The sequence below is a fragment of the Mus caroli genome, chromosome 1 (genome assembly GCF_900094665.2).
Source record: "Mus caroli chromosome 1, CAROLI_EIJ_v1.1, whole genome shotgun sequence".
In the NCBI taxonomy this organism is placed as follows: domain Eukaryota; kingdom Metazoa; phylum Chordata; class Mammalia; order Rodentia; family Muridae; genus Mus; species Mus caroli.
This window is the reverse complement of record NC_034570.1, coordinates 39783146-39798447: the sequence shown is the minus strand read 5'-3', so window position 1 is coordinate 39798447 and position 15302 is coordinate 39783146. Positions and strand designations below refer to the sequence as shown.

Below are 15302 nucleotides of genomic sequence, written 5' to 3'. Positions count from 1 at the left end.
TCCCTCTGAAACCTATATTCCTCTTCTTCCTCCTTCTCCACCTCCTTTTCTCCCTCTTCTTCCTTCTCCTCTGTCTATTCATCTTTTTTCTATTCTTGTTTCTCTTACATAACACTTGTTATTCTTCTAACTCCACCTTCTCCCTTCCTCTTTTTTTTTTTCCTGATACTGTGGTTCAAACCTATGACCACCCACATTTAAGCAGGTATTGACTGTTATGTTACACCCAGCAATGAAGTTCAAATTTTATTAGATACATGTAGATACATAACCTTGGTAACCTCTCTCTCCATGCCCTAATTAAAATATGCAACATTCTTTAACACTTTTATTGAGACTTCACATGCTCAGACTGAGTGCTGGCTAGGAAAAGAAGAAAAAGATACTGAGCCTTGGTCTATGAATTATCAGAACGGGATTTGTCTTCCTTCTGCCTGTAGTTGGACATTAGTTCAACGTCTATAGTGACTTACACAACTAATTATTTGTGATACTGCCTTGTACCCTTGTGCATTTGGCTGTTGCATCCTTCTCAATAAAACTTATGTTGTAAGTTGTGTATATCTCAGAATTTACTTCACTGTCTTTACATTCTCAGTCTCTCACCATAAAATCCCTGGGTATTTGGTTATAGCAGTTTCTCTAAGATCACACCGTAGTATCTGGCTATCTATGTATCAACTTTCATATCCGGTTATTTGCATTTCAGTGAAGAATGGAAAGATGGAAGGAATTTAACATGTTTGTTACTATAGAGTAGCCTCTAAAAGCTTGCAATTTAAGTTTTCTTAGTTTTTCTGAGATTGGACACATATAGATTCATATTATGCAGGATGAAATAGAGGAGCTAAACTTGAATTCCAGAAAAATTTAGGAAATGCTTGTGGAACAAATTTGTCTCAAAAATTGCAAGAAGAGACTAATACTAAGTTTGCTTATATGGATGAAAGTTAAGTGAATATGGTACACTTGGCTTTGCTGTCTGGAGGAGCATCTTGGAGTGAGGTGAAGTTTACCACGGCCTTCCACTCCATTATTATTGCTGTCATTTTAACATCCTTTAGTTTCTAGAAGTGAAAGTGTTGTTTATTTGTTAAGACATTCACTTTTCACTTTTATATTGCCAGAAGTCACCAAGTTTATTAGCCACTTCAAAACCATGTGTTTTCTTTTTTTAGATATTTTCTTTACTTACATTTTAAATGTTATCCTCTTTCCTAGTTTCCCCTCAGAAAATCCCCTCTCCCCTCCCACTGCTCCCCAACTCACTCACTCCCATTCCCTGCCAGTGCCTGGTAAATACAGAAGTAGAGGCTCCCAGTCATCCATTGGACGGAGCACAAGGTCCCCATTGAAGGAGCTAGAGAAAGTACCCAGGGAGCTGAAGAGGTCTCAAGCCCCATAGGAGGAACATCAATATGAACTAACCAGTACCCCCAGAGCACCTTGTAACTATACCATCAATCATAGAAAACACATGGTGGAACTTGTGGCTCTAGCTGTTTATGTAGCAGAGGATGGCCTACTCAGTCATCAGTGGGAGGAGAGGCCCTTGGTCCTGTGAAGGCTTTATGCACCATGAGTTTTCTATTTTATTGAATAAACAAATAAAAATTTGAAGGTCAATAAGTGAGCTTTTAATAAGTCAAAATATTCTGCACTCTGAAAAATAATTATATATATATATATATGAAAAAAATGTTTTGTCTCTAAATGATAGTGTGAAATTTCACATGTATTTTTATGGTGAGTTTAATCCATTCGAGGAATTAGTGTGTCTGTAACAAATTTTAGCTATAAAATAGTATTGGAAATCTTCTGTTGCCTTCTGTGTTTCAATCCAGCTTTAATTGTGCAGTTTCTGATTGGACTTCAAATGTCCAGGTTTACCCTGAAAAGAAACAAGCGCTTAGTAGCTTCAGGCACTTAGACTGATAACGGCAAACTCCAAGATCACCTTTACACCACAATACCAGTGTTTTACCTAAGTTAACAATTTCTTTTCCATTCCTTTAGGGAGAAGCAGGTCCTACTGGAGCCCGAGGCCCTGAAGGTCCTCAGGGGCAGAGAGGTGAAACTGGGCCACCTGGTCCAGCTGGCTCTCATGGTCTTCCTGTAAGTGCCTGACATATCTAAGAGCTAGCCCAGAAAGATGCTTATTTATTACAGTATGAGAAAAATGTAGCTTATTTAATATAACCAATTCTGAGTTATTAACACTCAGGAAAAGAATACTTTACATGTCAATACAGCCTGCTTTTTCTATCTTATGGAAAGGTTACTCACAAAAGTACTGTTATAGTTATGTAGTCATATAAAAATTATATATATATATATATATATATATATATATATATATATATATATATGTTATCTTTGCAATTTTCCTGCCTATTTTTAGGTGATCTGAATACTATATGTGTCAGATGTAGCTTAATATTTCAAAATATGTTTCATGTGTGTTTTAGGGTGCAGTGGGGACTGATGGTACACCTGGCGCCAAAGGCCCCACAGTAAGTACCAGAACTTATGTCAGGTGATTTTCAAAGGGATGTAGTCCTTGGCTTTAGATTGCTAGTGAGGTCTATGCTCATCAGCTCATTTTGTCATCCTTGTCATTGGTAGGGCTCTGCAGGAACCTCTGGCCCTCCTGGCTTGACAGGGCCCCCTGGGTCTCCTGGCCCTCAAGGCAGTACTGGACCTCAGGGAATCCGAGGACAATCGGTAATATCTGTTAAATTATGGCTTAAATATTCTCAGATTTTAGTGTAATTACATCACTTTTACTACTTCCCCTTCCCCTTTCCTTCCTCCAAGTCCTCCTGTATACCCTTCTTGTTCTCCTTCAAATTTATGGTCTCCTTTTCTGTTAATATTGTTACATAAATATATATGTATGTGCATGCTGGGCTTGAGGACCATGCTTCTAATCCTAGGGGTTGGGAGGTGGGGACAGGCACACAGGTGCCCATTCACTTCCACACAAGTCCTCTTACTCCACATCCACATGCACAAAATTTATTGCATTTTATTTTAGTACTAAATCAGTCTAGACTCAGCAGCCTACTCACTGTACTTAATTAGAACAGGAGGAACTGGCTAAATTCCTCACTTCTTTTAACTCATGGTATTTTCTTTTAGGGTGATCCAGGAGTTCCAGGTTTCAAAGGAGAAGCTGGTCCAAAGGGAGAACCAGTAAGCCTTAATTATTTTAATGATAAAAATATAAATATTGTCTAGAGGAATATTGCTTAAAATTTTCATGTATTTAAAAATAACTCTGGGATAAAATAATTAACACTCTTTAAATTATTTCCTGACATCATTAGATGAGTTCCCTGACTTTCCCTTACTGAATGACTCTTTCTGAGACCTGCCCTTCTGTTTTAATAGGGGCCACATGGTATTCAGGGTCCCATTGGTCCACCTGGTGAAGAAGGCAAAAGAGGTCCTCGGGGTGATCCAGGCACAGTTGGTCCTCCAGGACCAATGGGAGAAAGGGTAAACGTGAACAATACGAATCCTGTTTGTCTCCTCTCCTGTACATATGTTTTGGGAAGTAGTATGACTGAAATTGCAAGTAGAAAGGAAAGGTGAAGAAAGAAAGAGATGACAGAGATGCCTTGCAGGGTGTAGTGTGTTTATCTCAATGTAAAAAGAGCCAAGGGTCTACTTAAGGTTCACTCACTGATTCAGCAAATATTGACTGCCTGATTACTGTAAGCCAGCTTGAGCTTTAACTGCTTGGGGTACATCAGGGGACAAGGAACTTGTGGTCCCGATCTTCATGTGGGTTGTGAACAGTAAACAGTGAAACACAGTTAGTGCCCTGTACAGTATTAACTAATTGGTGACAGTGGAGAGTGGGGATGGGTGGAGACCAGTGATAAATTCTAGATTAGTAGGAGACACGGGAGTATGAGAAGATAGCAGGTAGGTTCAGTCTGCAGGAGAAGAAGCCTGCTGGGAAACATGGCAGATAGAACAGTTTTCATCAGAGAGGGCAAGAGAGAATTTGACAGTTTTAAAGAGTAGGAAAGGGTGGGATAGGTGGGGTATAAGAAAATGGACATGAAGGGACAATGCTGATTTCATGTTTTTATATAGTCTTAGTGAAAGCCACAGTCTTCTACAAGATGGAAGAAGACATTGCTGGCACTTTGATCACAGTACACTGTGACTGTGCTTCTTGTCTCTCTATATTAGACGTTTATGTATTTATTTTAAAATTAAATTTAGAGGAATTCTTTTAAAAGATTTGGTTCACTACTCATGTTTGTCAAACTTTTAAGTAATTTTTCTAGTAAGATTATTTTCTTTGTTTACCTTTTGCTGTGTTAACTTGATCAGAGCTCTGAAAACCTGATAATACCAGAAATAAAACTTTTTACTAGGTATATGCCCCAGTGATAAACAACATCTCAAAACTGCATTTTGGTCCATTGTAGGGTGCTCCTGGCAATCGTGGTTTTCCAGGGTCTGATGGTTTACCTGGACCAAAGGTAAGATCACACCAAAGCTGACATTTCCAGATTGGGGATTTGTCCCTAGCCCATATATTTTTCTCCTTTCTTAGCACTAGGAAGTCCTGGAAGATAAATGATAATTTGAATAATATGAAATATCGCTTCCAGACTTTTCCATTTCACTCCTGAGAACAAAAAGTTGTCATGCTTTAGTTTAGATAAAATTTAAAATCTAAAATTTGTTCCTTATTGGAGTGAGGCTGAAATTTCAAATGTTTTCTTTCCTTAATGGTGAATATTCGTACAGAATACAGGTTAGAACAAAATATTTAGTGACATTGTTTTCAAATACATCTTTGGTATGTATTTGGAAAATAAGAACTTAACCTCTTTTTGCTTTGTTTCAATTTTGCCCTATCTGTCTTTTTTGGAGCAGGGTGCTCAGGGAGAGCGCGGTCCTGTAGGTTCTTCGGGGCCTAAAGGAGGTCAGGGAGATCCAGGACGTCCAGGAGAACCTGGGCTTCCAGGTGCTCGGGTAAGAAGCCTATAGTTATATGCTATGGTGACACCCAAGTACATCCACAGTTATAAATGTTTCATTTCCTATTTTTATATTTAGTTTGTTTTACAACATGAAACTTTGATTTAATAGTTATGAATGGATGCATTATTTTTAAAATGCCACTATGCTATTTTTGACATTTAAGTAAAATGTAGTAATTTGTAAAAGACATTTGTCAAAGGAGTATATACAAATAACTTTGCCACTTGTTATCGGAACTTAATCTATTTGTAAATTTTTATACTTTTAAATTTCATACTGAAAATAACATATTTGATCTTTGGTAAAGAAAATTCTTATTTAATTTAACAAAATGTTGTTTAAATTTTTATTCGAACTTTGAAATTGCCCGTCTGTTTAGTTGTTTCCAATAGACTATTGTTTTTTTTTTTTCTGTTTAATGTCTTTACTTCAATTGCTGTTCATCAACAGATTAACAGTTGATTTTCATTGTCAGGGTCTGACAGGAAATCCTGGTGTTCAAGGTCCTGAAGGAAAACTTGGGCCTTTGGTAAGAAATTTAAATAATTTTATCACTTTGAACATTTTCCCAAAGATGTGTAAGTCATATTTAGTTATCCTATGGATGGTGGTCATGATTACATGTTTTAAGTACCCACTAGTAAGAATTTCTTAGTATCATTGGATTTTCAAAATGAACAAAATGTAAGTTAAACTCTCTTGGTTGAATGTTTGAAATTGAGATTACTTCAGTGAAATGTTGAAGTAATGCATTTACATACTGTTAAAATATGTTTAATAATATTCTGTTTCCCTGATTGTGATCCACTTTTACATGTTTAGAAATAAATATGTTGTCAGCTTATGTATTTGAATCTTTTTTAAAAATATAGTTGTGAAATGGCAATTTTTAATGCTTAAGATTACAAAACAGAGTAAATAAAAGAAGGAAAGGCCTGCCCTTTAATATGAGAGGGCTAGTAGATGGTGACAATGAGACTTATGAATGGACCAAATTAGAACTTCTTTTCTAAATGCTCAAAGTACTTCAGGGCTTTGTAGGAAAATAACAGTTAGCTTTTCTCATTCACTAAGAGATAAACATAAGGAGATTAATATTTATTTAAGTGACTTCTATTGTTTGGAAAGACTGGCCTGGCCACAATGTGGGTAGAGTGGTGCTTAGAAATAGGTCACACTCAACTTTCTTGCCTGCTGTCAAACCTGCAGGGTGCTCCTGGGGAAGATGGTCGGCCAGGTCCTCCAGGCTCCATTGGGATCAGAGGACAGCCTGGAAGCATGGGCCTTCCAGGCCCGAAAGGTAGCAGTGTGAGTACAATGAACAATGTTTAACAGCCCGATGTAATCAGCTGTTGGAAACCAAAGTATATTTCTTGGATTAAATGAATTTAGAATACTGTTTATTTATTCTTTAGGGTGACCTTGGAAAACCAGGAGAAGCAGGAAATGCTGGTGTGCCTGGGCAAAGGGTAGGCATTCATTTTCTGGTATTGAATAAAAAGTTTATAAAACCATTCAAAAATCTGATGGCCTCACCTAAAATGTCCATGTGATCCTAGGGAGCTCCTGGCAAAGATGGAGAAGTTGGTCCTTCAGGCCCTGTAGGACCTCCGGTATGTGACTTTCTTTGATGATATTGTTCATTTGTATTTCTCATTGTTTCTCCAAAATTACTAGTTAAGTAATTACTGATTAATTACTAAGTTTTAGGGAAGTGGAATGAGGATAAAAGAGACTGAAGGTCAATATCAGTTTTATTTTATTTTATTTTATTTTACTTTATTTTTCTAAAGTACTGCACTCTCCTTTCTGTATAAAAAGACTGATCGAATTTTAAACTGTAAAGTGGTATGTAGTGACAAAGGCTGCCCTAACTTCTTTGTATACCATAGTTGAAGAACAATAGAACAATTAAGAAAAAGAGTGTTTGAAATATTTATAATGTATTTTTTAAATGTATAAATGCAGCTTATACTTACATTTTGATAATTTATCTTATAAAAATTATTTAAGTTGCCTGGTTTTGAAAAGGTAAAAAGAAATGATGTTCATCTTTTGATGTTACATTTTTATTCTCAGATTTTTAAAAACTGTTTATCAAAGCTATTTTCACATATTTAGCTTTTGTGGGATCAATTTAAGTAGCCTATCAAATGTTAACATTGCTTTCTTGAATCATTCTATTTTGAAATTATGAATGAATTATGATGAATAGAAATAAACATCAATATAAATACAACCTTTTAAATTGGATATAGGAAATAATACGCTTCCAATATTTCATCTACGGTTGGCTCTAGGCCTTTTATGTTTGAACTAAAACCACTGTCACCACCACCACCAACAAAAACATCATCAACAACAACATCAACAAGAAACCATGCTGTAATTTCTTCACTGGCTTTTTAAATGAAATTTTCTCATTTCAAGAAGTTCACTTAATGGCATTTGGTGATTTTTAATACTATTTTATTATCTGGCTAATATGTAAAGTGGGTGGTTGTAAAAAATGCAAAATGATGAGTATACCCATTTCATGGAAACAGGAAGCAGACATAAATGTCTGGTGGGATTCATGCTTTTCTTTCTTTTACTTAGGGCTTAGCTGGGGAAAGAGGAGAACAGGGACCTCCAGGCCCCACTGGTTTTCAGGTATGTGCTAATTTAAGTTTTCACTTATTTTATGAATTGCTTTTAAAAGTACCTTTTTTGTTGTTGTTTTTAATAATACAGGGAGTAGCCAGTTGACAATGCTCACACCTACACTTCTACCAGTTGGGAGACTGAGTTGAGGGTGGGAGGTTACTGTGAATATACAGCTAGTCCTGCTACCTATTAAATTCCAGGCAGGGCAAAATGTAGAGTCAGACCCTGTATCTATGAGGAGGTATGTATACATGCACATGATAGAATGTTAGAATGAGGCAAGGTTCTTTAATTTTCAAAACAAAAATTAGATAGTATAGATGGTTGTATTTAAACAAACATTATTGTTCAAAGATAAGGAATTGTCCTGTCTCTAAAAACCAAACCAAACCAAACCAAAACAAAACAAAACAAACCAAACCAAAACAAAACCACACAAAACAAAACACCAGTTCAAACACAAAGCTGGTAAGAAATTCACAATATGGGCTGGAGAGATGGCTCAGCTGTTAAGAGCACTGACTGCTCTTCCAGAGGTCCTGAGTTCAATTCCCAAGAACCATGTGGTAGCTCACAACCATCTGTAATGGGATCTGATGCCCCTTTCTGGTGTGTCTGAAGACAGCTATAGTGTAAGCATATACATTAATTAATTAGGCTCAATAAGGCTTATTAAACTTAAGTTTATCTGGTTTTACTGGTATATTCACTAAAACTTCTTGTTGAATAAATAAATGATCACAGAATACTTCCATATAGTATATATTATTTAAAGGCATAAAATTTAGTTTATGGAAACCTCAGGCCTTTTTTAATAATAATCTAGCATGTTCAAACATGTGCTAGAGCCATAACAGACTCTATGAACATGAAGAACCTATTATATTCTTATCTTAATTTTAAGTAATATAGATGAATAAGAATCTTGCTTTATAAATTGACAGTCTCCTGTGATTTATAATAGATTGCTTTCTTAAAATACTTGGACAATATTTTCCATAATTTTGATTAAAATGTCTATGCACTTTCTTCTTCATGGAAAAATAATGAAGTATAAGTATAAAGTATTTGGTATTGGTAGCTGATTTAAACTTCCAGTAAATCACTAGTTTTACTTGTCTCTATTGTTTTAGGGACTTCCTGGGCCTCCAGGGCCACCTGGAGAAGGTGGAAAGGCTGGTGATCAAGTAAGTTTTTAAATAATAATATCAGAAGTATAAATTGATGGACTACAACATCATCTTTTAAGAGTGAAGCTATATGCTTTTCTGTTAAGCAATTAAAGAACTCAGATATTAAGCAACTTTCTCAAAGTCACTCAGCTCATACCACCTGAACCTGACGCACATGCTTCCTATGTTCGCAACTCTTATTTCCTATATTCACCACTCACTTGCATGCTTCATGTGTTCACAACTCACACGGTTTCTGTGTTCATAACTCACGTGCTTCATATGTTAATACATCCCATGCTTCCTATGTTATGTATCTTATGCTATACAGTTTTACTCAATGATTCACAGTCTGGAATTGATATAAAAATTTTGCTGGCAGAGCTTTGCTCTTTTATCTTTGATGGATTAATATGTTTATTACCATTCCTTAAACATTTGCTCAACATTTTATGTGCTTGGCTCTGTTATGCAATGGATCTCCTCTGCCAAGCAAACGGTTGTGGATTATGTGGTTCTGTATTTACAAAAATAGGAGAGAGGGGAGGCAGGCTCAGAGATAGACAGAGAGACAGAAAGGATAGAGGAAAATAGTATAATACTTGCATGATCCAAATGCTACAGCAGGAAAGGTACTATATGCGTAGAAATCATGGTAAAGAAAAACTTTCTAAAAGTAATAATGTATATAAGGTCTAAAAAGATATAGATTACAAAGTTGAAAAAAATGCTTCAGAAAATGGCAATGGCAAGTGCAAATGCTTGCTGAGCATTTTTTAAGTCACTGTGAAAATACAGTGTTGAAAGTGTGGAACACGGTCTAAAGTAGTAGAGATGAGGCTGGAGGTGTGAATTAGGAACCAGATTGGAGGGAATCCTAAATTGGGCTTCGTTTGTTGATTCTTAGAGCAGAGAAAAACTGGCAGAATTCATTTAACCAGAGATTTCTGCCTCCAGATTTGGGTTTAAGATCTATCATGTTATAATAAGAATGATTTACATCTGAAGAAAAGTCTGGAAGAAGACTTGATAAATTTATCATTTAAAAATTCTTTTCTCACAATCCAGTCCTCCATTTCCATTTTAGACAAGAGCAGGTCTCCCAGTGATCTCAACAGATCATGGTATACTAAGCTACAAAACTAGGCACAAACCCTCCTATCAAGGCTGGACAAGGCAACCTGGTAGGAGGAAAGGGTCCCAAGAAAGGGAAAAGAGTCAGAGACACTGCCACTCCCACAGTGAGGAGTCCCACATTAACACCGAGCTTACAGCCACAGCATGTGTGCAGAGGCAGACCTGTGCAGGCTTCTTGTTTTCCACTTCAATCTCTTTGAACTCCTATGAGCCCTGCTTAGTTGATTCTGTGAGCCATGGTTCTGATGTCCTTGATCCCTCTGATTCCTACAATCCTTGATCCCTTTCTTCCAACGAGGTTCTTCAAGTTTATTTATTCTTTAAATTTTATTTTATGTATTTTATTAGATATTTTCTTTATTTAGATTTCAAATATTATCCCCTTTCCTGGTTTCCCCTCCACAAAACCCCTACCTCATCCCCCTTCCCCTGTTCACCAACCCATCCATTCCCACTTCCCCTTCACTGGGGAATCAAGCCTTCTCAGGACCAAGGGTCTCTCCTCCCATTGATGTTCAACAAGGTCATCCTCTGCTACTTATGCAGCTAGAGCCATGGGTCCCTCCATGTGTTCTCTTTGGTTGGTGATTTAGTCCCTGGGAGCTCTGGGGTTACTGGTTGATTCATATTGTTACTTCTATGGGGCTGCAAGCTCCTTCATCTCCTTCAATCCTTTCTCTACCTCCTCCATTGGGGACCTTGTGCTCAGTCTAATGGTTGGCTGAGAGCATTTACATCTGTATTTATCAGGTACTGTCTGAGCCTCTCAGGAGATAGCTATATCGGGCTTCTGTCAGCAAGGACTTGTTGGCATCCACAATAGTGTCTGGGTTTGGTAACTGTATATAGGATGGATTCCCAGGTGGGGCAGTCTCTGGATGGTCTTTCCTTCAGTATCTGCTCCACACTTTGTCATTGTATCTTATTCCATGAGTATTTTGTTCCCCCTTCTAAGAAGGACTAGAGTATCCATACTTTTGTCTTTCTTCTTCTTGAGCCTCATTTGGTCTGTGAATTGTATCTTGGATATTCTGAATTTCTGGGCTAATATCCACTTATCAGTGAGTGCATACCATGTGTGTTCTTTTGTGATTGGGTTACCTCACTCAGGATGATATTTTCTAGTCCCATCTATTTGCCTAAGAATTTCATGAATTCATTGTTTTTAATAGCTGAAAAGTACTTTTGTAAATGTACAACATTTTCTGCATCCATTCCTCTGTTGAGGGTTCTTTACAGCTGTCAATGCATTCCTTATCAACATTCCAACTCAATTCTTCATAGAGTTAGAAAGACCAATTCTCACATTCATCTGGAATAACAAAACAAAAACAAAAACAAAGACCAAAAAACAACAACAACAAAAACTTCAGGATAGTGAAAACTATTCTAAACAGTCAGCGTCCTGGACCTCAAGCTGTACTACAGAGCAATAGTGATAAAAACTGCATGGTATTGGTAGAGTGACAGGCAGGTAGATCGATGGAATAGAATTGAAGACCCAGAAATGAATTCACACACCTATGGTCACTTGATTTTTGACAAAGGAGTTAAAACCATCTAGTGGAAAGCATTCTCAACAAATGGTGCTGACTCAACTGGCATGTTGCATGCAGAAGAATGCAAATTGATGCATTCTTATCTCCTTGTTCAAAGATCAAGTCCAACTGGATCAAGGACCTCCACATAAAACCAGATACTCTGAAACTAATAGAAAAAAAAGTGGAGAAGAGCACATGGGCACAGGGGAAAATTTCCTGAACAGAGCACCAATAACTTTTGCTCTAAGATCAAGAATTGACAAATGGGACCTTATAAAATTCCAATGCTTCTGTAAGGTAAAGGACACTGTCAATAGGACAAAATGGCAATCAACATGTTGAGAAAAGATTTTTACCAACCCTACATCCGATAGAGGGCTAGTATCCAATATATGCAAAGAACTCAAGAAGTTAGACTCCAGAGAACCATATAACCCTATTAAAAACTGGGGTACAGAGCTTAACAGAGAATTCTCAACTGAGGAAAATGAAATGGCTGATAAGCACCTAAAGAAATGTTCAACATCCTTTGTCATCATGTAAATGCAAATCAAAACAACCTTGAGATTCCACCTCATACCAGTCAGAATGGCTAAGATCAAAAACTCAGGTGACAGCAGATGCTGGCAAGGATGTGGAGTAAGAGAAACATTCATCCACTCCTGGTGCTATTGCAAGCTGGTACAACCAATCTGGAAATCAGTTTGGCAGTTCCTCAGAAAATTGGACATAGTCCTACCTGAGGACTAAGTTATACCACTTCTGGGCATATACTCGGAAGATGCTCCAACATGAAATAAGGACACATGCTCCACTATGTTCATAGCAGCCTTATTTATAATAGCCAGAAGCTGGAAAGAACCCAGATGTTTCTCCAAGGTTATTAAGAGAAGTTTTGAAATGGCAATACCGTTATTTTGATCCTGCAATTCCTAGTGGAATATTTCATATATATCCTAGTTGGAGATATATGTATATGTATGTATATGTATATATGTATATATATATACCAAATAATATATATATATTTATATATACATATATATATAATTTGGAATATATGAATAAATTGTATTCATTCAGAATATATATTCCAGACATGATTTGTTTACTAGATTTAATATAACTGAAATTGATAACTTGAAATGGCTGGTTCTTATTTCTTTTGTATGTTATTCTCTTACTATTTAAATACTTTCTGATAAATTGTTTTTAAAAAGATACTATAACTGTTGTATTGTCCTCAAAATATAATATTCTATTTTTGCATGAGAATATTCTGCACATTCTCATTGCTCCCCAAAATTAAACATTTAGGTACTATAAAACATTTAGGCATAATATAAATTATTGCAGAAAATATGATATTTCTATACTGATATCTCTCAATTATACTAATATATGTATTTTTAATCCTTTAATGTTTATTTTAATGGTACACTGTAATGTTTGATTTGGAAATATTTCCAATAATACAAGATCTAGATCAATGTTTATATTCTCTTTTTTTGAAACCTGTTTAGGGTGTTCCTGGAGAGCCTGGAGCAGTTGGCCCATTAGGACCTCGGGTAGGTATTTTCTTTTATGTGATTCATTTTGTTTTCCACTCGGTACAGAATAAAATCAAACCTTTTCTCTTAAGGCATGCTAGATTTTAAGTATTAAGTTATTCTACTATTTGAAAAAATACCTTATCTTGTGAATATAGAGTATCTTTAATGCCAGTTAATTTTGTATCACTAAATTAGAAAGCCTGCTCTATTAGTAAGATTCCACCAGTAGAAAACATTTTGTAGAAACATTTTAACTTATCTTAGATTAATATTGAGATGATTTCACATCCTGGTGACATTGTAGGGAGAAAGAGGGAATCCTGGAGAAAGAGGAGAGCCAGGGATAACTGGATTGCCTGGGGAGAAAGGCATGGCTGGAGGACATGGCCCTGATGGTCCAAAGGTGAGTGCAGTCCTGATTTGGGCTTTTGAAAACTCTAGAACTTACTAGATGCTTCTGGAGTCATCCTCTCTTGACTTTTCAGTATAACCTGATTAAATTATTTCTTAAAAAAAAAAATCAGTGGGTGCATGTTGGACTTTTTCTGGCAACTAGTGAGTGATCTTCCTGTTGTGGGAAACAACATCTGTCTGGGCACATGACTATTGTTCCCTTACACTCATCTCTCTCACATACACACACTCTGATACTTGTACATTTCTTTGGTAACCAGCTTAATCTCACAATTTTTCCAAGGAAATAATGAAATGCTTCTTTTTTCTAAATACAGTACTAATATGTCTGTCATGTCCAACAAAGTGAAAAGCAAGGGCAATACAAGCCATTGTACTTTAAAAGATATTTATATTTCTGTTTATTTGAATTAGTATTTAATTTTCTATAAAGAGAGGATGGGTATGCATCATAAAACTCACATGAGAAACATACGAGGATGGAAGGGATGTTGACTTCGGGGGGGGGAGGGCACATGTGACATAAAAGTCGAAAAGAAACCATTGGAGTTGGTATAGTGTGAGAAGTGCCAAAGGGGTTTGAGGGCATGAGGAGGACCATCAAAAACAAAATTATGTTCAAATTTCCACAGTGAATCCTAATAAGTTATATGCTAATTGCAAATAAAATTGAAAGTATTAAGGACCAATTAAGTTAGAAAAAAGAACAATATAATAGAGAGGTTCACATGAACAAAAAAGGTAAGTTGGAAGTATAAAACAAAAACAAAAAAAAATGTAAATCTAGGTTGTTTTCAAGAGATCCCACTCAGACAGTTTCCCTAATACACAATCTGAGCACTAATCTAACCTCCATCTAATTGCTAACATTCAATTTTAGGGTGACTCAAATAGCAACTTTACAGGCTTCAATATTAACATTCTAATATTGTCTCATTATTTATTTTAGGGCAACCCAGGTCCAACTGGGACCATTGGAGACACAGGGCCACCAGGTCTTCAGGGCATGCCAGGAGAAAGAGGAATTGCAGGAACACCTGGCCCTAAGGGTGACCGAGTAAGTCCTGTCTTTTATTAATTAAGTTCCAGTGCATGTCTTTAGACTATGATAAGGATTTCCTTAACAGCTTCTTATTTCTTGCAGTCTGAATTATAAGTAATTGTTTTCTTATAATCTACTTTATTGGTTGAGAAAATGCATAGCCAGCAGCTGTTGTAGTCTGTAGTGGGTAAAGCTATGAAGGGAACAAGTAATACCTTGTCCACGTGAAGCTGCATCTGGAGTATTGAAAGCACAAGTAAATGAACAACTGGTGCTTTGTTATTTTGTATTTTCCCAGGGTGGCATAGGAGAGAAAGGTGCTGAAGGAACAGCTGGAAATGACGGGGCAAGGGTAAGAGAAAGGGGAAAGGGTATTTTCTACCATGGGCTACAATCCTACATTTCTGCTCATTACCCTACAAACTTGCTGTAAGTTTTAACAACAAAGTTATTCATGCTGTCTTATGTCAAGGCTACAATAATGATGCAGTTTGAGACTGGATGTAGATTGACAGTGGCTACTTATTTTACTTATCTTCCATTAGATCCGTAGAAAAATGTAAAGTCCTTCCTGAAGGAATGAAAGGAAACACACAGTGCTCTCCCTGTATCTATGGCACTTAGGGAAATATGTATAATAGATCAGGGCAAATACAATGGTTGTTCTATTTGTAGTAAGTGCAATACATTGTCATTTTCTATAAGGAAAAAAGTAATAACATGCCTTCTTTGTTTTAAGAACACCACACCTGTACTAATAGGGAACTTATATTTTCTTTTTTTTTTT

The 15302-nt window shown here is 36.4% G+C and overlaps 1 protein-coding gene across 2 annotated transcripts in view; it reads left to right on the top strand.

Moving 5' to 3' along the window:
* Col5a2 (collagen type V alpha 2 chain) overlaps positions 1-15302 on the top strand; it is a 137481-nt gene that overhangs the window by 102754 nt on the left and 19425 nt on the right. The window contains exons 19-35 of one of the 2 annotated variants that reach the window (XM_021175296.2): positions 2017-2115; positions 2469-2513; positions 2626-2724; positions 3142-3195; positions 3394-3501; positions 4449-4502; positions 4903-5001; positions 5486-5539; positions 6220-6318; positions 6426-6479; positions 6570-6623; positions 7609-7662; positions 8790-8843; positions 13030-13074; positions 13364-13462; positions 14423-14530; positions 14814-14867. In XM_021175296.2, coding sequence (XP_021030955.1) covers positions 2017-2115; positions 2469-2513; positions 2626-2724; positions 3142-3195; positions 3394-3501; positions 4449-4502; positions 4903-5001; positions 5486-5539; positions 6220-6318; positions 6426-6479; positions 6570-6623; positions 7609-7662; positions 8790-8843; positions 13030-13074; positions 13364-13462; positions 14423-14530; positions 14814-14867 — 1233 coding nt within the window. Of the gene's footprint in view, positions 1-2016; positions 2116-2468; positions 2514-2625; positions 2725-3141; positions 3196-3393; positions 3502-4448; positions 4503-4899; positions 5002-5485; positions 5540-6219; positions 6319-6425; positions 6480-6569; positions 6624-7608; positions 7663-8789; positions 8844-13029; positions 13075-13363; positions 13463-14422; positions 14531-14813; positions 14868-15302 lie in introns of both variants that reach the window. The other variant, XM_029479102.1, reaches the window with a different exon arrangement.